The following is a 22295-nucleotide window of genomic DNA, read 5'->3' on the forward strand; positions in this document are numbered from 1 at the left end:
ATTTTCACAAAATACCATGTTTTCTCGAAAATACTCATTTTTTATAATTCACAATTTTGTTATGAAACGATTCGAAATTATGCATCCATTTTAACTGTTTTAGAGTTTTTTTTAAATAAAATACTCTGATTTTCACAAAATACCGTATTACTCAAATATTCATGATTTGCAATATGGGTATCAAACGAAGCGACATTTTACCTGATTTTTCATTCAAAAAACTCCAAAACAGTTAAAATACATGCAAAATTTCGAATCGTTTGATACCTATTTTACAAATTCTGAAAATTCAAGTATACAAAAATGGCTTTTTTTGTCAATTTTTTTTATGGGCAAAAAAATTTTTACGGCTGTAAATTGGAATCTTATGTTAATCAAATTATTCGCTCTACAGCATTTCCTTGGCGTTCTCGATTGCGAGATTCCTACTCGAAACTAGGTGTTCGAAGGCTTGATTGTTGAGGCAATTGCAAACCTCTTTTTACACCTTAGCTTCCATCCACCCCGGGATTCGAACTGACGACCTTTGGATTGTTAGTCCAACTGCCTACCAGCGACTCCACCGAGGCAGGACCCAGGGAGACGACTCCTACACCTGGACTGAGCTATCGACCTAACCTCTAGGTTAGACCGGGGCCAACATTTACTTCCCCATCCGACGGAAGGCGTGATCAGACAAATTTCGATTGGATGAAATCAAATAGGGCACTTTCTGGATTTTTTTCCAATCTTTGAATGTTGTGATCACAGTTTGAAATAAGATCTCAGATTTTACAGGTTTTACAGCAGTTCATTGAAATTCTTTTAATTTTTAATAGTACACGCAGAAAAAAACAAATAAAATGTATAATTGTTTGCGTTGAAATTAAACAACAATTTCACAAAAATCTATTTTTTCTTTTGTAAAAGAATTTACACAATGTTAATAGCTCGATTGCATGAACTGAAAAAAAAATCTTTGGTAAATTAAATCAAAAATTTGGTCGGTGATATTCCACTTCCAGAAAAATAAACCACTATTTTTTCTCGTATCCTTATTTTATTTGTAGCTCATAAGAGTTAAAAATACTTTGAAAATATTTAACTATTTTTCTTTGATTCTTTCTCTTCCCGTTCCGTTGCCCGCTGTCAGTGTCCGTTTTTTTACTCCATCTTCTTCTCCCTTATTTCTTCTTTTGCTAACATTGTTTAAATATTTATCCACCTTTCGTAACTACACGTAACATTTTTTTACTCCTCCAGTGTTGCCAGCCCGTGTTAAACTGTATCTTTTTTTAATAGTAATTTTTCGTCTAACAAAGCTTTAACGAGGGGGGGGGGGAGAGTGGTGAAGGGTAAGTAACAACACGATTTTATTTAAATTCTTTTTCGATTTATCAAAGTGTCACAATTAGATGGAAAAACTGACAACACTAACGCTTGCGGAACAGTTAAATAAATAATAAAAAGAGTGTTGGGAGCGTTGCGTCAACAATCAACGGGTACGAATAACGATTGAACTTTTTTTTCTTGTTTTGCTCTAAGTCACTTAAGTTGTAATAGAAAAAGATTTTTTAAGGCATTTCCTGCGGAGAAAAGATGACAGGCGCGCGCACGCACGCGCTTCAACATGACTTTTTGATATTTTTTGTTCGTGTAAGGTTACTTTGTTTTTTTTTTCTCAACTAACACAGATTTTTTTTAATTTTAAATTTCCAACTACAAACAGGTAAAAATGTGATGCTTTTACAGACTACACAAAAATTTGGTTTTCGTTTTCAAAGGAGAGACATAGAACAAACAATCGAAGCTACTTCGAAGATGTGGTTTTGGCAGCTGAAGAGTTTTTTTCCGTGTGACTCACTCGAATTATTTCGTCTGGATGTCTGTGTGTGGGTGTGTTTAACAGAAGATGCTTGTCAACCGATTGTCATGTATGTGTGTGTGTGTGTGAGTGTTGCTAGCTAAAATTTAGAGTTTTGTTTTCTAAAATAGAAGAGAGGAGTTTGCGGAAGGGGGACTCTCAAAAATAAATCTTTTATTTTTCCTTGATTGCTGCAAAGTGCTCTAACAATTTGCATTAATGTCATTGTGTGAGTGTGTGTAAGTTGCTATTATTTTGCTTCCGGGAGGGTTCGGAATGATTCCATTTTGCGATATCTTCTTGCTTGTTTAATAAATATTTACATATACATAAAGCGCAAACCTTTTGTTGTTGTTTGTTTGTTGTCCTTGTTTTGACATGCCGCGCGCTTAGTCCACTCCGGCAAAGCCTTGGCTGCCCTCGATTGCTTTAATCAGTCGGTCCTTTAGCGCCAGATAGCTCTCGTACGGGGGCAGATCCAGCCGGTTGAAGCTGCATGGGTGAAAAAGAAGTAAAAAGTTGTTAAAGTCAGTTTACAAAGGTGGGTCAAAAATCGTAAAATTCGAAAAAAAAATCGGAAAATTCGTAAAATTTGAAAAAATTGAAAAAAAAATGTAAAATTGGTAAAGTTCGTAAAATTTGTAAAATTCAAAAAAATCGTAAAATTCGTAAAAATCGTAAAAATTGTAAAATTCGTAAAATTTGAAAAAAAATATTCGTAAAATTCGTAAAATTTGAAAAATTCGTAAAATTCGTAATTTTTTTAAAATTCGTAAAATTCGTAATTTTTTTAAAATTCGTAAAATTTGTAATAGTTGTAAAATTCGTAAAATTCATAAAATTGTTTAAAAAAAAGTATTATGCGCAAAATACGTAAAATTCTTACAATTCGTAAAATTTGTAAAATTCTTAATATTCGTAAAATTCGTAAAATTTGTGAAATTCGGAAAACTTTACATTAGTAAAATTCGTAAAAAATCATAAAATTCATAAAATTGTAAAAAAAGTATTATACGCAAAATTCGTAAAATTTGTATTTGTTTTTGTAAAATTCGTAAAATACAAATTAGTAAAATTCGTGAAATACGCCAAATTCGTAAAAATCGTAAAATTCGTAAAATTTGAAAAAAAGATTGTAAATTTGTAGAATATGTAAAAATTTTAAAATTCGTAAAATTTGTAAAATATGAAAAATTCGTAAAATTTCTAACATTCGTAAAATTTGTAAAATTCGAAAAAATCGAAAAATTTGAAAAACTCGAAAAAATCGAAAATTTTTTAAAATTCCTAAAATTTTAAAAATTCATAAAATTTAAAAAATCTTAAAATTCTTAAAATTTGTTAATTTTAAATTCATAAAATTAAAATAAGTATTACACGCAAAATTCGTAAAATTTGTAAAAAATTATAAAATTCGAAAAATACGCAAATTCGTAAAATTTTTGAAATTCGGAAAATTTTACATTTGTAAATTTCGTAAAATTCATAAAATTCATAAAATTTGTAAAATTCTTAATATTCGTAAAATTTGTAAAATTTGTGAAATTCGGAAAATTTTACATTTGTAAAATTCCTAAAATTCATAAAATTCATAAAATTGTAAAAAAAAAGTATTATACGCAAAATTCGTAAAATTTGTAAAAAATTGTAAAATTCGTAAAATACGCCAAATTCGTAAAAATCGTAAAATTCGAAAAAATCGTAAAATAAGAAAAAAAAAATAATTTGTAGAATATGTAAAAATTTGAAAATTTGTAAAATAAGAAAAATTCGTTAAATTTGTAACATTCGTAAAATTTGTAAAATTCAAAAAAATCAAAAAATTTGAAAAACTCGAAAAAATCGAAAAAATTTTAAAATTCGTAAAATTTTAAAAATTCGTAAAATTTCAAAAATCTTAAAATTCTTAAAATTTGTAAAATTAAAATTAGTAAATTCATAAAATAATACACGAAAAATTCTTAAAATTTGTAAAAAATATAAAATTCAAAAAATACGCCAAATTCGTAAAAATCGTAAAATTCTAAAAAATCAAGAAGTTCTTAAAAAAAAATTGAAAAAAATCGTAAAGTTTGTAAAATAAGTAAAATTTTGAAAAATTCGTAAAATTCGAAAAAATCAAACAATTCTTAAAATTCCTAAAATTCGTAAAATTCGTAAAATTCGTAAAATTAGAATTAGTAAATTCATAAAATTAAAATTAGTATTACACGCAAAATTCGTAAAACTTGTAAAATTTGTAAAAAATTGTAAAATTCGTAAAATACGCCAAATTTGTAAAATCATAAAATTCAAAAAATTCTTAAAATTCGTAAAATTTGAAAAAATTGTAAAGTTTGTAAAATTAGTAAAATTAGTGAAATTCGTAAAATTTGTAAAATTCGTAAAATTCGTAACATTCGTAAAATTCCAAAAAAACGAACAATTCTTAAAATTCGAAAAATTCGTAAAATTCGTCAAATTCGTAAATTTGTAGAATTCGTAAAATTTGTAAAATTCGTAAAATTCGTAAAATTCGTAAAATTCATAAAATTCGTAAAATTTGTAAAATTCGTAAAATTCGTAAAATTCGTAAAATTCGCAAAATTCGCAAAATTCATAAAATTCGTAAAATTCGTAAAATTCCTTAATTTGTAGAATTTGTAAAATTTGTAAAATTCGTAAAATTCGAAAAAAAAATCATTTTTTTTTTGTTAAATTCGTAAAGTTTGGAAAAATCGTAAAATTCGTAAAATTGGTAAAATTCGTAAAATTCGTAAAATTTGTAAAATTCGTAAAAATCGTAAAAATCGAAAAATCTTAAAAATCGTGTAATTTGTAAAATTCTTAATATTCGTAAAATTCGTAACATTTGTAAAAAATTGTAAAATTCGTAAAATACGCCAAATTCGTAAAAATCGTAAAATTCGAAAAAATTGTAAAATAAGAAAAAAAAAATTAATTTGTAGAATATGTAAAAATTTTAAAATTCGTAAAATTTGTAAAATAAGAAAAATTCGTAAAATTTGTAACATTCGTAAAATTTGTTAAATTCAAAAAAATCGAAAAATTTTAAAAACTCGAAAAAATCGAAAAAATTTTAAAATTCGTAAAATTTTAAAAATTCGTAAAATTTAAAAAATCTTAAAATTCTTAAAATTTGTAAAATTAAAATTAGTAAATTCATAAAATAATACACGAAAAATTCTTAAAATTTGTAAAAAATATAAAATTCAAAAAATACGCCAAATTCGTAAAAATCGTAAAATTCTAAAAAATCAAGAAGTTCTTAAAAAAAAATTGAAAAAAATCGTAAAGTTTGTAAAATAAGTAAAATTTTGAAAAATTCGTAAAATTCGAAAAAATCAAACAATTCTTAAAATTCTTAAAATTCCTAAAATTCGTAAAATTCGTAAAATTAGAATTAGTAAATTCATAAAATTAAAATTAGTATTACACGCAAAATTCGTAAAACTTGTAAAATTTGTAAAAAATTGTAAAATTCGTAAAATACGCCAAATTTGTAAAATCGTAAAATTCAAAAAATTCTTAAAATTCGTAAAATTTGAAAAAATTGTAAAGTTTGTAAAATTAGTAAAATTAGTGAAATTCGTAAAATTTGTAAAATTCGTAAAATTCGTAAAATTCATAAAATTCGTAAAATTTGTAAAATTCGTAAAATTCGTAAAATTCCTAAATTTGTACAATTTGTAAAATTTGTAAAATTCGTAAAATTCGTAAAATTCGAAAAAAAAATCATTTTTTTTGTGAAATTCGTAAAGTTTGAAAAAATCGTAAAATTCGTAAAATTGGTAAAATTCGTAAAATTTGTAAAATTCGTAAAAATCGTAAAAATCAAAAAATCTTAAAAATCGTAAAATTTGTAAAATTCTTAATATTCGTAAAATTCGTAAAATTTGTAAAATTCGTAAAATTTGTAAAATTCGTAAAATTTGTAACATTTGTAAAATTTTTAAAATTCATAAAATTCTTTAAAAAAAAGTATTATACGCAAAATTCGTAAAATTTGTGAAAAATTGTAAAATACATAAAATACGCAAAATTCGAAAAAATCTTAAAATTCGAAAAAAATCGAAAAATTAAAATTTGTAAAATTTGAAAAAAATGTTAAATTGGCAAAATTCGTAAAATTATTAAAATTCGTAAAATTTGTAAAATTCGTAAAATTTGCAAAATTCGTAAAATATGTAAAAAGCGTAAAATTCGTAAAATTTAAAAATTTCTTCAAAATTGTAATATTTGTAAAATTTGTAAAATTTGTAAAATTTGTAAAAATTGTAAAATTTGTAAAAGTTGTAAAATTTGTAAAATTTGTAAAATTTGAAAAATTTATAAAAATCGTAAAATTTATAAAATTCGTTAAATTCATAAAATTTATAAAATTCGTTAAATTCATAAAATTAAAATTAGTAAAATACGCAAAATTCGTAAAATTCTTATAATTTGTAAAATGTGTAAAACTCGTAAAATTAAAATTAGTCAAATACGCAAAATTTCGCCTTTCTGCCAATAAGATTTTTTGAAATTTTTATAAATCTATCATTGAACGATCTGCTTGTTGATATTTTCTGCCATTTGTTATTTATTCTGCCGATTGATTTCTGCCCTCGTTATCGTTTTTTTCCGGACCTGTCACTCGAATGACAGATCCAAACTTACCACGTGTGCGCCCTTGGGTAGTTCTCCGGCGTGCCCCACTTCTCGATCGTGAACATCTGCGGCCCGTTCGAGCCGTACAGCTCCTTGAAGCCGTTCATCGGAACCCGGCTCGTACCGGTCACAAACTGCAGCAGCCGGGCGCGCATCTCGTTCGAGAAGGACAGGACCGCCCGCCAGAACCACTGGATGATGACGTGGTTCGCAAAGTAGTCGCCCTTGTACAGCGTGTTGCGCTTCCAGTCCTTGACGTCGATGCTCTGGATGCCGCACATCAGCAGCTCCAGCTCGTTCTCGTCGAAGATCTTCAGCATGTTGAGCGGCACGATCTGGCCGAACCCCTCGAGGAAGGCCTGCATCTGGTCCTTGACGCGGGCCACGAAGCGCCACTCGATCACCAGCTTGATGTACTCGTCCTTGTTGTCGTTGGTGACCTCGATGTCGGCGCCGTTGGGCTTGAGTTCCCGCTGGCTGGTGTAGCCGAACGTTTCCTCGTCCACGCAGAACGTCAGCATCAGCTCGCTCGGGTCGTTCTCCTTGATCCAGAGCAGGGAGTTGTAGTACTCCATGTCGACGGCTTCCATGTCCTTGAGGTCGATCGGCTTCTGGAGCATCATCTTGTAGAAGGGGCGGATGAAGAACGCGTCCAGCAGCTTGCCGTGGTACACGGCCATGCCGGCTACCCGTCCGATGAACCTGTAACGGGAAAGTTTTTGTCACTTCCGTCTACCAAATCCTCGAACTGTAACTTACTTGAAGTAGTGCAGGTGATCCTCGTTGCACAGCCCGCTGAACGGGTTGATCTGCAGCGTGTAGTTGTCCATGGCCGAGTACTCGAACAGCCCGTAGTACGGGTTGAACATCTCCTTCGACAGCAGGTAGAACCACTCGCGGGCCAGCCCGCCGTAGTCCAGGCCCGCTTCGCCCTCGAACTCGATCCACAGCTTCGTCTTGAGCAGATCGACCTTGGTGATCGAGTTGATGATGCGGTACGAGTCCTCCAGGATGGACGCCCGCCGCACCTTGATCTCGATCTTGTTCGGGACGTTGGCCTGTGAACCCAAGGGGTGATCAGTTGTTGTAAGTAGTTGGTGCGATCGCGCTACTTACCGGCTTCCGGAGCTGCCCCTTGAGGTACTCGTACTTCCGCTTGTAATCTCTCGAGTAAGGAACTGCTTGGCCGGCTACGTTTGGCATCGACAGGCGGGGATCCTCCCACTGGGTGGTTCGCGTGTCTGAAAAGGTCCAACAAGGTCAATCTCTACTCAAACTCGGCTACGAACTCTTCCTTACTGTGATCGATGAAGAATATCCGCCCGTCGGTGTGAACTCGCTCCTCCCAACCTTCCGGCAGTGGTGCCAGTCCGTCCTCCGGACGGCGCGAATCACTGATGGCCGCACTGCTGGACGCGTTCGGCATCGGGCTGGCTCGACCCGTCCGCGGATCCACCCACGAGGTCTTCTTCTCGTTGTGATCGATGAAGAACACGCGACCGTTGGGCGCAAGCTGCATTGACCACCCGGTTGGCAGCACTGCTTCCGTCGCGGCCGGACTACTGCTGGACGAATCGTTCTCGTTGGACGTCGACGAGCGGGTCGACGACCGATCGTCACCCGTGTCGTTATTGTTGTTGGTGGCGGTGGCGGTAGTCGACGCTCGTCGAGTTCCTCCTCCGCTGTCCGCTTCGTCTTCTCCGTTGGCCGGAGGATGGGCCGCGGAACCTCCCGCTCCTCCGTTGAGACTTCCCCGAACGCTGTTGTCGCTACCGATCGACGAACGGCTCGAGGAGCGACGACTGCTCTCGCTGAGGTGCTGCAGTATCCGGTTCTGCGCCGCGTGGTCACCATCCTGCGGAAAACAGACGGCGAGCGTTAGCGTTAGCGTTGGCGTTTGCAGGTTATGACCACCACCAACAGAGAGAGCTGCTAGTGCATCTACATCCTGGCGCACTAATCCACGAGCAAAAAACACAAACAAAGAGCAGCAGAGCGCAAAGCGGACGAACGCGTTGGACGGAAGTTACCTCTCCGGCGGAACCATCATCTCCCTCTTCCTCGAACAGTTCCGGAACGCTTTCCGGGGACGGCGGCGGTAGATCTTCCGGGCTTCTGGGTTGGATCGTCACCGGTCGCGATCGCACGATCGCTGGCAGTGCCGACGGAAGTCTTCTTCTTCATTTCGCGAAAAAAGGGGTGTACAAAGTGAGGTTAGTTCGTGCGATCAAGCCCGGAAGGCGCGTACACCAACCTTCGGTTGATGCTGGCTACGCCGGGGTTCGCCACCGAAGCTACCCGACTCGGGCTGCGCACCAGCGCGGCCGGAAGCTGCGGTGGCGAACTGACCCGGATCGTCGGCAGCGAGCGCAGCGAGTCCGACCGGAACACCACGGCTCCTTGGTCCGGGTCATTTCTTGGCGTTGACTCCGTGATCGCCGGAAGCAGCGAAGCTGCCGAGCTGTTCAACGAAGTGTCCAACCGCAGGGCCGCCACCTCGGACGTGAGGCTTGCGTTGCTGGACTGCACGCGCGGGATCCCACGCACAAGATCAAAACAAAAGAAACGGAATGGGTGAAACATGCAACACAACTGGGTCAGAAAAAATGGTGAGGGTAAAGCAGAAACTCAAGATCTTAAGCCTAAAGAAAGGGGGTCACAAGCAAACCACACTCGCGCTCAAACACGCTCAATCCACCTCTTCGTGATCATCCGCGAGGTCCGCGCTGAGCGCGTCAAGGCCGACTTCGTCCTCGGGCGGCGCCACCGGTTCCTCCCGACCGGACGCTTCCTCGATGACCAGGGAGTCGACCGTGTCCTGACGATCGAGCGAAGAGGAAGTGACCAACGAAGCGGCCGCCACAACTTCCTGCACGGAAGGTGGCGGATCGTCGTCGTCTTCCTCTTCCGTTTCGTCGTTGGTCAGACTGATCGAGTCGTTGTCGGTGTCTGCGTTGTCCTCCTGCGACGATGGGTTTGGCAACGCGCGCGCGCAACAACAACATTCGCGACGAAACGATACGAATTGGGTTTGTTTTTGTTTTGGTTTTTTGTTTGGCAAGGAAGGCATGCGATAAACAAAAGTGGAAATTTGACTAGTTGAAATAAAGTGTTGACGTAACATTCCGGCATGCATTGTGTGTGTGTGAGTTTTGTTTTGGTAAGAATCCTGTGAAGTTGGTAAACAATAGGGAACCAGTTTGGAACAGGAAGAATTACCGTAATGTTGTCATCCACGCTGATGTGAACACGTCGCTGGAAGGCGGCTGCCATGTCGGTGTCCTGGGATGATTGGGTCAAGCTGAAAGGAACGGAAGGAGATAACAGGTAAGTTTTAAAACATTGTTCATATAAATTTCAAGAAAAACATTGTAAACTGGTCAAAATGGAATCATGTTATCTTTTAATGTAAACACTACCCGAACGTATTTTAATTTTTTTTCCATTTGGACCTTTTTGGTTATTTTAGTCGTTTTGGTCGTTTAGTAATTATGATCATTTTGGTAATCGGGTACTAAAGCTCTATGTCAATTTTTATGTACAACGGTAAAAAACATGATTAAAAACCATTTCTGATCACTTTTTATCATTTTAATGCAATTTTTTTTTTTACGAGACAACATTTTTTCGATGGATCAACTATGGTCCCCTTGGAAAGAGCTGTCAAGTAGGAGCTTTATCGCTGTAAACAATAATATCAGCAATCTAAGCTTCATTTTAGGACCCAATTGTTATCGATTTGAGTTATTTTGAGCATTTTGATCGTTTTGACCATTTTGGTCAATCTGACCATTTGAACTTCTTTTTAAATTTTGGACATAACAAATTTAGTAATTTTGATAATATTGACCATTTCTGTCATTTTGACCATTTTGGTCATTTTGATCATTTTGACCATTTTGACCATTTTGGTCATCTTGACTATTTTGGTCATTATGACCATTTTAGTCATTTTGACCATTTTGGTCATTTTGACCATTTTGGTCATTTTGGTCATTTTGGTCATTTTGGCCATTTTGACCATTTTGGTCATCTTGACTATTTTGGTCATTTTGACCATTTTAGTCATTTTGACAATTTTGGTCATTTTGACCATTTTGGTCATTTTGACCATTTTGGTCATTTTGATCATTTTGACCATTTTGACCATTTTGGTCATTTTGACTATTTTGGTAATTTTGACCATTTTGGTCATTTTGACCATTTTGGTCATTTTGACCATTTTCACCATTTTGGTCATTTTGACCATTTTGGTCATTTTGACCATTTTGGTCATTTTGACCATTTTGACCATTTTCACCATTTTGGTAATTTTGACCATTTTGACCATTTTTGGTAATTTTGACTATTTTGGTCATTTTTACCATTTAAGTCATTTTGACCATTTTAGTCATTTTGACCATTTTGAAAACTTTGATCATTTTGACTATTTTGGTCATTTTGACCATTTTGACCTTTTTGGCCATTTTGACTATTTTGGTAATTTTGACCATTTTGGTCATTTTGACCATTTTGGTCATTTTGACCATTTTCACCATTTTGGTCATTTTGACCATTTTGGTCATTTTGACCATTTTGACCATTTTCACCATTTTGGTAATTTTGACCATTTTGACCATTTTTGGTAATTTTGACTATTTTGGTCATTTTTACCATTTAAGTCATTTTGACCATTTTAGTCATTTTGACCATTTTGAAAACTTTGATCATTTTGACTATTTTGGTCATTTTGACCATTTTGGTCATTTTGACCATTTTCACCATTTTGGTCATTTTAGTCATTTTGACCATTTTGGTCATTTCGACCATTTTGGTCATTTTGACAATTATGGCCATTTTGACCATTTTGGTCATTTTAACCATTTTGGTAATTTTGACCATTTTGATCATTTTGATAATTTTGGTCATTTTAACCATTTTTGTCATTTTGACCATTTTGACCATTTTGGTCATTTTGACTATTTTGGTTATTTTGACCATTTTAGTCATTTTGACCATTTTAGTCATTTTGACCATTTTGAAAACTTTGATCATTTTGACTATTTTGGTCATTTTGACCATTTTGGTCATTTTGGTCATTTTGACCATTTTGGTAATTTTGGCAATTATGACCATTTTGACTATTTTGGTCATTTTGACCATTTTGGTCATTTTGACCATTTTGGTCATTTTGACCATTTTGGTCATTTTGACAATTTTGGTCATTTTGACCATTTTGGCCATTTTGGCCATTTTGACCATTTTGGTCATTTTGACTATTTTGGTCATTTTGACCATTTTGGTCATTTTGACCATTTTGGCCATTTTGACAATTTTGGCCATTTTTTGTCGTTTGATTATTTTGGTAATTTTGAGCCATTTGGTAATTTTGGGCATTTGGTAATTTTGAACATTTTGGTAATTTGGAATTTTTGTCATTTTGACCGTTTTGGTCATGTTGACCATTTTGGATATTTTGACCAATTTGATAATTTTAGACATTTGGTTATTTGGGGCATTTGGTCATTCTGATCATTTTGATTTTTGAGTAATTTTCGACCCTTTTGGTCATTTTGGTCGTTATGATCATTTCGACCGTTTTGATCGTTTTGGCCAAAAATTGGTCAAAAATCATGCGTTACGTAGTAAAATAATGCTCCCTTGATCATTTCGATAATTTTGACCGTTTTGTGATTTTGGCCATTTTGACTTAAAGGTTTGTTGCTAAATGTCAAAATGTGACATGCAATTTAAAACGGAATCTACTTACACGGCGGTGGGTCGCTCCCACTGCGTCGACCGGGCCAGGTGGTTCACGTAGTAGGTCCGTCCGTTGGCATCCTGGCGCTCCTCCCAGCCCGAGGGCAGTATATCGGCCGGGCGGCTTGCGACCACGTTGGTATTCTACAAAAAATAGCTTCTCTTAGTTTCGAGTTTTGTTAGACATTTTTTAAACTTACACTAGAGATTGAGTTATTCGATTCGATGATTTCCCAGTCGGCCTCCCCGGCGGGAGTGTTCTGGTCCTGAATGTACGCGTGGTACAGATCCAGCTGGCCGCGCACCTTCGAGCGAGCACTGCAAGTCAAAGTTCCAAAGAGTGAGGTTAGAATCAGCGATTTTTGGATCAACTTGAGTTTATTTGAGGTTATGTTTGGGGTGGGCGCAGCAGCTGTCAAAACTCATACAAACTATCTGACAAGGTGTGGATTATTTGAGAATGTGTGGCGTTCGTGTTGGTGTTAGTATTCCGGAAGGGGGGACCGCGCCATGCCCCGTTCTGGGGATGTAATTCTCCGTCCAAAAAATCCAACCAAAAAAACCGAAAAAACAGCAAATAAAAGTTGTTAACCAAAAGTAGCAAATAAAAATCGCAACAAAAACCCAAACATACCCTACTGACCTGCGCGGCCGCAACGGGTAGCTCTTGGGCGGAATCTGCGCGCCCTCGGTCTCCTTCGGCAGCTGGGCCAGTGACAGCTCGACCATGCCGAGGAAGTCGTCCCGCGTCAGCCGGTTCTCGTCGAACACCTGAAAGACCAGCTTGTGCTCGTTCGGCTTGACGCGGAACACGAACTCCTCGTTCCAGCGCGGGTTCAGCGTCTTCTTCTTCGTTTTGGTGAGCACCGAGTCGATGTTCTCGTCGCCGGCGATCGTGTTCAGGTCGATCCGGACGTACGGGTCACTGCGGGGGAGGAGGGTGGAGAGTGAGGTTAGAAGTGGGGTTTTCTACGGTAGATTGATCGGAACGTACCTGGCACCAAAGATGTCCTTTTTGGCCAGCTGTTGGCCGGCGATGACTTTTATTCGCAATCGGCAGCACGGGCTTTCCTCGTTCTGGAGAAATAGAAAAAGAATCTTTGTTTAACTATTGAAAACAATAACAAGCAGGAAATTTTACATTTCGCCGAATTTATTGAATATGTTCTTTGTCGTTTTGGTCATGTCTGTTACAAAACCAACAACATGCTTTAAATGTTTCGCCAAGATTCTTTTGAAAGAATTTTTTGTAAGAAATATTTAGATTTATTTAATGTTTTAATAGTGTACAAGTATTAAGTATATTTATCAATATTTATGATAAAAAAATGTTTTAGCTTAATGTCGATTCATCAAATGGTTAAAATTAGACAGAAAAATAAAAATCAAAAGTTTAAAGTTTATTGATTTGTTTCACTTAATTTCTGTTAGTTTCTACAGTCTTTCAAATATTAGCAGTTTATGAAAAAAAAAATCAAAAAAATCACAAGATATTATGTTTTTTATGAATTTTAACATAAAAAAACTTTGAAAAACATTTAATTGTTGAAAAATTGTATTGTTTCAAAATCAGTTCTTAAAAAAACTAAAACGATTAAAATTTATTATTAGTTTTCAAATAACAATTTAGCAAGCTATTTTGTAATGTTGTTGTTTTCTTTAAAACATGAGCTTTTTTGACAAATTAATTGGACTCAAGGAGCCATTACACTACGACAAACAAACAAACGAACTGGCGCTTATTCGTGTTTGACAGTTTGCGGCAAACTCGCAAACAAGGCAAAATGTATGCAGGCTGACGTTTGTACAAACAAACAAAGCAGCAATGAGCGAGTTTGTTTGTTTTCCGTAGTGTAATAGCTCCTTCACAAACTTATTTTACATTTTACATTAGACAGCTTTAGTTTTGGTTAAGGTGAAACAGGGAGACATCGCCATATTAATAACATGACACGAGTTTTTTAATCGCAGCTTTGAGGAAATTGCATTAACTTACGAAATTCTATTGTTTTGGGTTAAACAAGCTGAAGAGTTTGCTAGAAAGAAATGTAATAATAATAATAATAATTTTGATAGTTTTGATAATTTTGATAATTTTGATAATTTCGATAATTTTGATAATTTTGATAATTTTGATAATTTTGATAATTTTGATAATTTTGATAATTTTGATAATTTTGATAATTTTGATAATTTTGATAATTTTGATAATTTTGATAATTTTGATAATTTTGATAATTTTGATAATTTTGATAATTTTGATAATTTTGATAATTTTGATAATTTTGATAATTTTGATAATTTTGATAATTTTGATAATTTTGATAATTTTGATAATTATGATAATTTTGATAATTTTGATAATTTTGATAATTTTGATAATTTTGATAATTTTGATAATTTTGATAATTTTGATAATTATGATAATTTTGATAATTTTGATAATTTTGATCAGAGTTCCCAAATGAACCGGTTAGGCTAGGTTCACCAATAAAATTGGTTCGGCTTAAGCCTCCTTTTGTGGTTCAATCCTGGTTCAGTGAACCATGAACCATGGCTTAAGCCAGGCTAACCCGGCTAATGAAAACCATGACTATGCATAAGTGTTACGGTGCAACAATGCTACCATGTAACAAATATAATGATGTAACATTGTTAAACCGTAACATTGTTACACCGTAACATTGTTACACCGTAACATTGTTACACCGTAACATTGTTACACCGTAACATTGTTACACCGTAACATTGTTACACCGTAACATTGTTACACCGTAACATTGTTACACCGTAACATTGTTACACCGTAACATTGTAACATTGTTGTTACGGTGTAACAATGTTACGGTGTAACAATGTTACACTGTAACACTGTTATGGTGTAACACTGTTACGGTGTAACTTTGTTACGGTGTAACAATGTTACGGTGTAACAATGTTACGGTGTAACAATGTTACGGTGTAACAATGTTACGGTGTAACAATGTTACGGTGTAACAATGTTACGGTGTAACAATATTACGGTGTAACAATGTTACGGTGTAACTTTGTTACGGTGTAACACTGTTACACTGTAACACTGTTATGGTGTAACACTGTTACGGTGTAACTTTGTTACGGTGTAACACTGTTACAGTGTTACACTGTTACGGTGTAACACTGTTACGGTGTAACACTGTTATGGTGTAACAGTGTTACGCAGTAGTAGATTTAGGGTTGAACAGTATCATGGTGTAACAGAGCTCGCCGTTAAGCCTAACATTCTTTGATCAGGTTCAAGCCTGGTTCAAGCCAATGGTTCATTTTGGCTAGCCTCGCCTGGTTTGAACCAAATGAACCATGGCTCACGGCGCTCGTTGAGCCTGAGCCGACGATGCTTGCCGACGTGTGGAGTGAACCTGAACCAGAAAAATGAACCTAGCCTAGCCGATGGCTTAGGCTAGTGGGAACACTGATTTTGATAATTTTGATAATTTTGATAATTTTGATAATTTTGATAATTTTGATAATTTTGATAATTTTGATAATTTTGATAATTTTGATAATTTTGATAATTTTGATAATTTTGATAATTTTGATAATTTTGATAATTTTGATAATTTTGATAATTTTGATAATTTTGATAATTTGGATAATTTTGATAATTTTGATAATTTTGATAATTTTGATAATTTTGATAATTTTAAGAATTTTGATAATTTTGATAATTTTGATAATTTTGATAATTTTGATAATTTTGATAATTTTGATAATTTTGATAATTTTGATGATTTTGATAATTTTGATATTTTTGATAATTTCGATAATTTTGATAATTTTGATAATTTTGATAATTATTGATTGATTGATTGATTAATTTGATAATTGATAATTTTGTTAATTTTGATAATTTTGATAATTATTGATTTATTGATTGATCAAAATTATCAAAATTTTGATAATTTTGATTATTTTGATCATTTTGATTATTTTGATGAGTTTGATAATTTCGATAATTTGAATAATTGTGATAATTTTTGACATTTCGGACACTGAAAAAAATTAGACAGTTTTGTCATTTTGATCATTATAATTATTTTGGTCATGTGGTTATTTTAATCATTTTTGTAATTTTGATCATTTTGGTCATTTTTCTCATTTTGGTAAGGCTGGTACAAATATTTTTAAAAGTTTTTGTCACCCCCCCCTTCAAAATTGGCCCGAAAAATCAGGGGGCAAAAAAAAATATTTAAACTAAAAACTTCAAAATTTCAATGAAAATTCAAGTGCAACCAGCTGAAATCAAATTAAAAAACATTCTTCTGCGTTTAAAATCATTTTTAGCATGTTTGGGTTTATTAAAAAATCTTAAATTTTTTTGAAAATTTTCGATGCAAAATCTTTTTTTTCGATACAATTTTTATTTTTGTCAGATCTTAGATTTTTTGAAAACTAGAGATTGCAAAACAACTGAACTAGTGTAAAATGTATTTTAAAACACTTTTTTCATTTAAATGTGAAGACTATGGCTTGTTATTTAAATTTTTATATTTTTTTATTTTTTTGCCCTCCCCTTGACCTCGGCCAGGGCCGAAGGACAAAAACTTTTTTAAATATTTGCATCGGCCTTATTTTAATGATTTTGATCAGTTTGGTCATTTTGATAATTTTAGTTTAACAAAATACTTAGAACAGTTATTAACTGGTACTCGTTTGGCATTATTTGAATATTATTTTCAGGGCGTTTTATAGATATATTTATGTTTGAAAACAATTTGAAAATATACAAAACATCATAGAAGTCCAAATTATTGTTCCAATCACAATCTAGGGAGGAGTGATTGCTGGACTTGTGAAAGAACAAATACTGACGTCTGTTTGTGTTAACATCATATAGCAATAATATATCAATTTAAAAAATAAAAAATCAAAAGCAAAATCGCCGCCCAAAATTTCTCCGTTATTAAAAATAAGATTCAAAATATCTATTCAAATCCAAAAATAAAGTGTAAATAACCAGTCTGTCCTGCTCACTTCATTTGATGTTTATGTTTAGGAACCGACCTCATGGCTTAAGGTGCGGTATGTCCACGCATCCTCCATTCCCCTGTTGAATCTGTTTTGACCTGTAGGAGTACAAGCAAGGTAACATCCCAGTGTGAGTTGATGAGTTAATTTGTTTAAATATTTTTTAAACCTTTTGAAATTTTCTCGTAAAAAGTTTTCAAGTTAATTTTAAAAAAACTAAAAAATGCAATCTTGCAATTTACGTCACCAAGTTCCCAGAGTTGCTGTCGGCATCAAAACGCCAATTTGTTAAAAATAACATTGCCACAATCAACACCGATGATAGCCTCGTCGGGGCCTTAAGGTGAAGTTCAACTACCTCCACACCCCTCAAATTCTGAGGTGGAGGGGTGCAAAATCCAGAATTTAACAGGACAGTTGCCATCCTAATCCAAACAAACAGCAGGCCGTGTCACCTTATCTCTTCCACTGTCCTCTTCGTCATCATCATAATTTGAGCAGCGTGGCTAATAAAAGTGAAATGCGAAACCCTCACTCAATGAGTCATACCTCGGTTGACCGAGTTATTTTAGTGGAATTGACCTTGTCACCTTATCGCCGTGTGGACTCATCTTCCTCTGTCACAATAGCGTAATGTTTACTTTTAGCGTAATTAACTTGTTATAGTGGGACTCCTTCTGGCAACACTGCCGTCACCCTAATCATAAGCCGCCACATTCTTAACCTACTTAGCGCCCACACCTCACGCTCCTCCAGTCTGGAGCAATTTTCGTGGGCTCCTTCGGACTATTAATAGAGGGCAAAACAAACAAACAAGCCGCCATATTTATTAGCACCACTGACGCTTCTTCGCACACTGCACTCTGCACGTCCGAAATGTCAAAGGTGTAGCTTAATTGGTGCGGGGCCCCGTTTTTTGAACACACATGTGACGCGGCTGACGCGTGTTTTGCCTGGTCAACGACACGACTTGGATGTTGACATTTTGCGGGTGGGGAAAACGTGAAACTGGGAGCACTGCTTGTTAAGTTTGACGTTTTGTTACATACTGATAAGGGATTAGCAAGTTTGAATGTTGTTTAAAGTTTTCCGTTCAAAATTTGACATTTTACCCCATTTATTGAATTTATTTATTACAATCGTTGTCTATTTCGGTTTCGACAGCGAATTGAAGAAGCACACAAACAGTCGGCTCAACGGGACGGGAATTATGTGTGTGCTGATAACAGGTGCGTTCGCCCAATGGGACGTAAAGCCCCGCTCTGCGGTTCAGCGATACCGGTTTTTATCTCCCCATATTTATAACAGATATAAATGGGTTCAATGCAACACACACAAGTACTGTGACGGCTACTTGCTACCCCCAGAAGAACGAATAACTTAGTTGTTCGCCCAGAGAGTTCATAATTAATTCATACCAATTAGCACCATGCGACTAATGGGAACGGCTCGAACTGGACTCCGACGCCGTGTGTTGGGAGTCACGTCCTTGCGGAATTTAACACCACCCTGGTTCCAGAGGAATTGGCTCAAAAACAGTTTTGCTGGAAGCGCGAAATGCGTTTCTAGAAAACCGTGTGATGTTTGCTCTTTGATATCAGGCTTTAGTGTGAAGACTCGAAAATGTTATCGGAAATCGGAATTCGATCGAATTCAGGTGGCTTTGAATGTCTTGAGACGGCAACAGGTCATAAGACGCCTTCAAGTCATTTGAAGATGCCTTCCAGTCTTCTGGAGATGCCTTCAAGTCTTTTAGAGACGCCTTCAAGTCTTCTGGAGACGCCTACAAGTCTTGTGGAGATGCCTTCAATTATTCTGGAGATGTCTTCAAGTTTTTAAGAGACGCCTACAAATCTTTTAACGACGCCTTCAAGTCTTTTGGAGACGTCTACAAATCTTCTAGAGACGACTACAAGGTTTTTGGAGATGCCTTCATGTCTTTTGGAGACGCCTACAAGTCTTTTGGAGACGCCTTCAAGTCTTTTGGAGACGCCTACAAGTATTTTGGAGATGCCTTCAAGTATTTTAGAGACGCCTTCAAGTCTTTTAGAGACTCCTTGAAGTATTTTAGAGACGCCTTCAATTTTTTTGGAGATGCCTTCAAGTCTTCTGGAGATGCCTACAAGTCTTCTGAAGACGTCCTTAAAGTCTTCTGGAGATGCCTTCCAGTCTTCTGGAGATGCCTTGAAGTCTTCTGGAGACGCCTAAAAGTTTTTTGGAGATGCCTTCAAGACTTTTAGAGACGCTTGTAAGTCTTCTGGAGACGCCTTCAAGTCTTTTAGAGACGCCTTCAAATTTTCTGGAGACGCCTTCAAGTCTTTTAGATACGCCTTCAAGTCTTTTACAGCCGCCTTTAAGTCTTTTTGAGACGCCTTCAAGCCATTTAGAGACGCCTACAAGTCTTCTGGAGACGCCTACAAGTCTTTTGGAGATGCCTTCAAGCCTTTTAGAGACGCCTTCAAGTCTTTTAGAGACGCCTTCAAGTGGTTCAAGACCTTCAAGTTCTGAGAAATTTCACCTGGAACACTTGTTATCCCCATCCTTTCCTTCAAGGTCACTTCTACCACTACTTTGTGACCATTTTAAACTTTTGTTCTAATCCGAACTCCACTTTCTTGCACAACATTTTGCCACATTGCAAATTTGCCGCGACCACGAGTCCCGTAATCCATTGTCTTGTCCGAAAGCCGCCGCCAGTTTGCAGCTCGTCTGCATTCCAGAAATCACCATAGTTTATCCACCTCAACTGCTCTCTCTCTCTCTCTCTCGCTCACTTAAGCCACCGGAGCAACTCTCTGCAGTCACTGAGTCACCCCGCTCCAGCAGCTTCAGTACGATTGCGACAGATTTTTCCCCAATAAAACGGGATATTTTACCCGCCGACTGATTCATCGCCGGCTGACTTACGTTCAGCTCGTCCGCTCCGGTCAGGTATCCGTAATCCTGGCTGCTGGTAGCCATGGCTGACGCTCTGGATCCGAATTCCTCTACGCGCACTTGCTGGATTCCTTCGTCCTCACTACTGCCGCTGCTGCCTGCTCTTCCTTCCTTCAAGAACCAATCAATAACAGCCAGGCGGCAGTGTCAGTGAGTGTTGCAAAAACAAAAACAACTTTTTCGTTCCGTTCCGTTTAGTTCTCACTCTCTCTCACACACACACACACACAAACACACACCTCGTCGTCGTCTTCTTTCTTCCTTGGGAAGTTGGGAAATTTTGCAATTTTCCCCTAATCCGGAAGTTTCTTCGCCTTCGCGGATGACTAGATTCCGCTGCAGGAGCCTTTCCGGAACTGGGTTCCCGGTGGGTTTCCCCCTCCTTAGAGTTTCGCTAAAGCTCCTCCTCCGCGACGACGGAACAGGTCATTCCGTAGGTCGTGCTGGCAGCTGGCAGCTCGCTGCCACAGCTATGGCATCTTGCCTCCGGAATTCCACCCTCAATCGATCGTCAAACTTCCAATCGAGCACCACAACCGAACCGCTATCCACGGTGCACCGAAGGATTTTTTTTCGGTCCCGATTCCGTCCACCCCAAATCCCGTTTCCCGTTTTTCCTTATAATTTAATAATAACACCGCCACAGCGCGCACACAAACACACACACATCAACAAAGGCAGAGAGAGGAAAAAAAGACGTTTGCTGCGATTGCCTGGCGCTGCTGTCAGCAACGCACACGCACGCACACTGCACGACCGAACTGAACTGACTGACTTCTGGCGAGAACGATGCAGCGCGGTTTGACAGTTTGCGAGCGAGAGGTGAGCCGCTGTCAGTGGGGCGCAAGGTGATGGGATGTAGGTTGGTTGGTTGCGGTTGTGGGGGAGTTTTGACAAAACTCGTATGAAATTTAAAATAAAATGGAGCACTTCCATTCGAGCAGTTTTTGCTTTTTTCTGCAATGTATTTCTTATGGAGCGAACTGTCAAAAACTGCTCGACTGCGGGTGCTCCATTAGAAAATTATGAACGTTTCCTTCAAATGACAAGGTTTTATTACTGCTATGAGAAATTTTGCAATTGAACCTTTTTGCCAAGAGAAATGATATGGAAATTTAAATGTGTTTAAACTAATTTTGGTTGGTCGCAACCTGCCTCTCTTTCGACTTGCTCCAAACCTTGATGTGTTGCCATCTGGATCAAATCAGGACTGCTTGAGACATTAGGGTGTAATATTGTAAGATCAGTTCCTAGCTGGACTCGGTCACTGGAAACGACTGGCGACTCAGTGACCGATGAAATAGGCGGCGGGCCAGATGCGGGCATAAAAATGTCAAAATCTCTTCCCCCCTCACTTCGTCTCACCGTTCAGCTGCAGCTTTGTTGACAAACAAACGGAGCACGCGGTCGCATGATGGCGGCATCGAGCCAGAATTAGGGGTGATCATGTAATTAAAAATGAAAGTTTTTTTAAGAAAAATAATATTTTTCCGACCGAATAAAAAAATTGCGAGCATGTTCAAACAATTATTCCTGATGTCGGAGAAGTGATAAAAAAGCTAAATTTTAATTCATAATTTTTCTATAAATTGAATTTTTTCACTCCAACTGGGAACCCCTAGGTCTATCCACGACCGTTTCCAATGACCGTGAGAAGATGCCAGAAAATCCAGCTACGAGCTAAATCCACAATAACAAAATCGATTTTCCAACACAGCAATTTTTCTGTTCATTTTGGGGTCCTAAATGACTCCCCAAAATTTGAGAACGATTGGTTCAGCCCTCACATTGCGCAAAGCGATTCAATTTTTCATATAAATTTGTATGGGAAAAACCATTTTTAAAATTTTGATATTTAAAAAATCCACGTTTCACGCTGTACTAAAATCAGAGCAATCAAATATGAATCCGGTTTTAATATAGCGTGAAAAGTGGATTTAATAAATGTCAAAATCCAAAAAAAATGGGTTTCCCCATACAAATTTATATGGAAAATTGAATCGCTTTGCGCAAAGTGGGGACTTAACCAATCGTTCTCAAACTTTGGGGAGTTGTTTAGGACCTCAAAAGGAACTGAAAAGTTGCTAAATTTGAACAAATTTATTTTTTTCCATACAAC

General features: G+C 36.4%; 1 protein-coding gene across 7 annotated transcripts; it reads right to left on the reverse strand.

Moving 5' to 3' along the window:
• Window positions 1-1587: 1587 nt before the first annotated feature.
• LOC120424690 (E3 ubiquitin-protein ligase Nedd-4-like) lies at window positions 1588-20941 on the reverse strand. Of its 7 annotated transcripts, XM_052706411.1 has the most exons (15): window positions 20416-20941; window positions 20147-20287; window positions 13227-13309; window positions 12867-13157; window positions 12433-12550; window positions 12243-12376; window positions 9713-9794; window positions 9192-9455; window positions 8748-9016; window positions 8524-8671; window positions 7793-8348; window positions 7610-7734; window positions 7253-7551; window positions 6503-7195; window positions 1588-2335 (listed from the first exon to the last, which is right to left on the reverse strand). In XM_052706411.1, the coding sequence occupies exons 2-15, from the start codon at window positions 20198-20200 to the stop codon at window positions 2233-2235; spliced, it is 3219 nt and encodes a 1072-aa protein (XP_052562371.1). In that variant the 5' UTR covers window positions 20201-20287; window positions 20416-20941; the 3' UTR covers window positions 1588-2232. The 7 variants fall into 7 exon arrangements, with proteins under 7 accessions (XP_052562371.1, XP_039444800.1, XP_052562372.1 ...); XM_039588866.2 differs by having other exon boundaries at window positions 12876-13157; window positions 20147-20941; XM_052706412.1 differs by having other exon boundaries at window positions 8524-8668; window positions 20147-20941.
• Between the last annotated feature and the right edge of the window lie 1354 nt (window positions 20942-22295).

This window comes from Culex pipiens, chromosome 1 (assembly GCF_016801865.2).
Source record: "Culex pipiens pallens isolate TS chromosome 1, TS_CPP_V2, whole genome shotgun sequence".
NCBI lineage: Eukaryota > Metazoa > Arthropoda > Insecta > Diptera > Culicidae > Culex > Culex pipiens.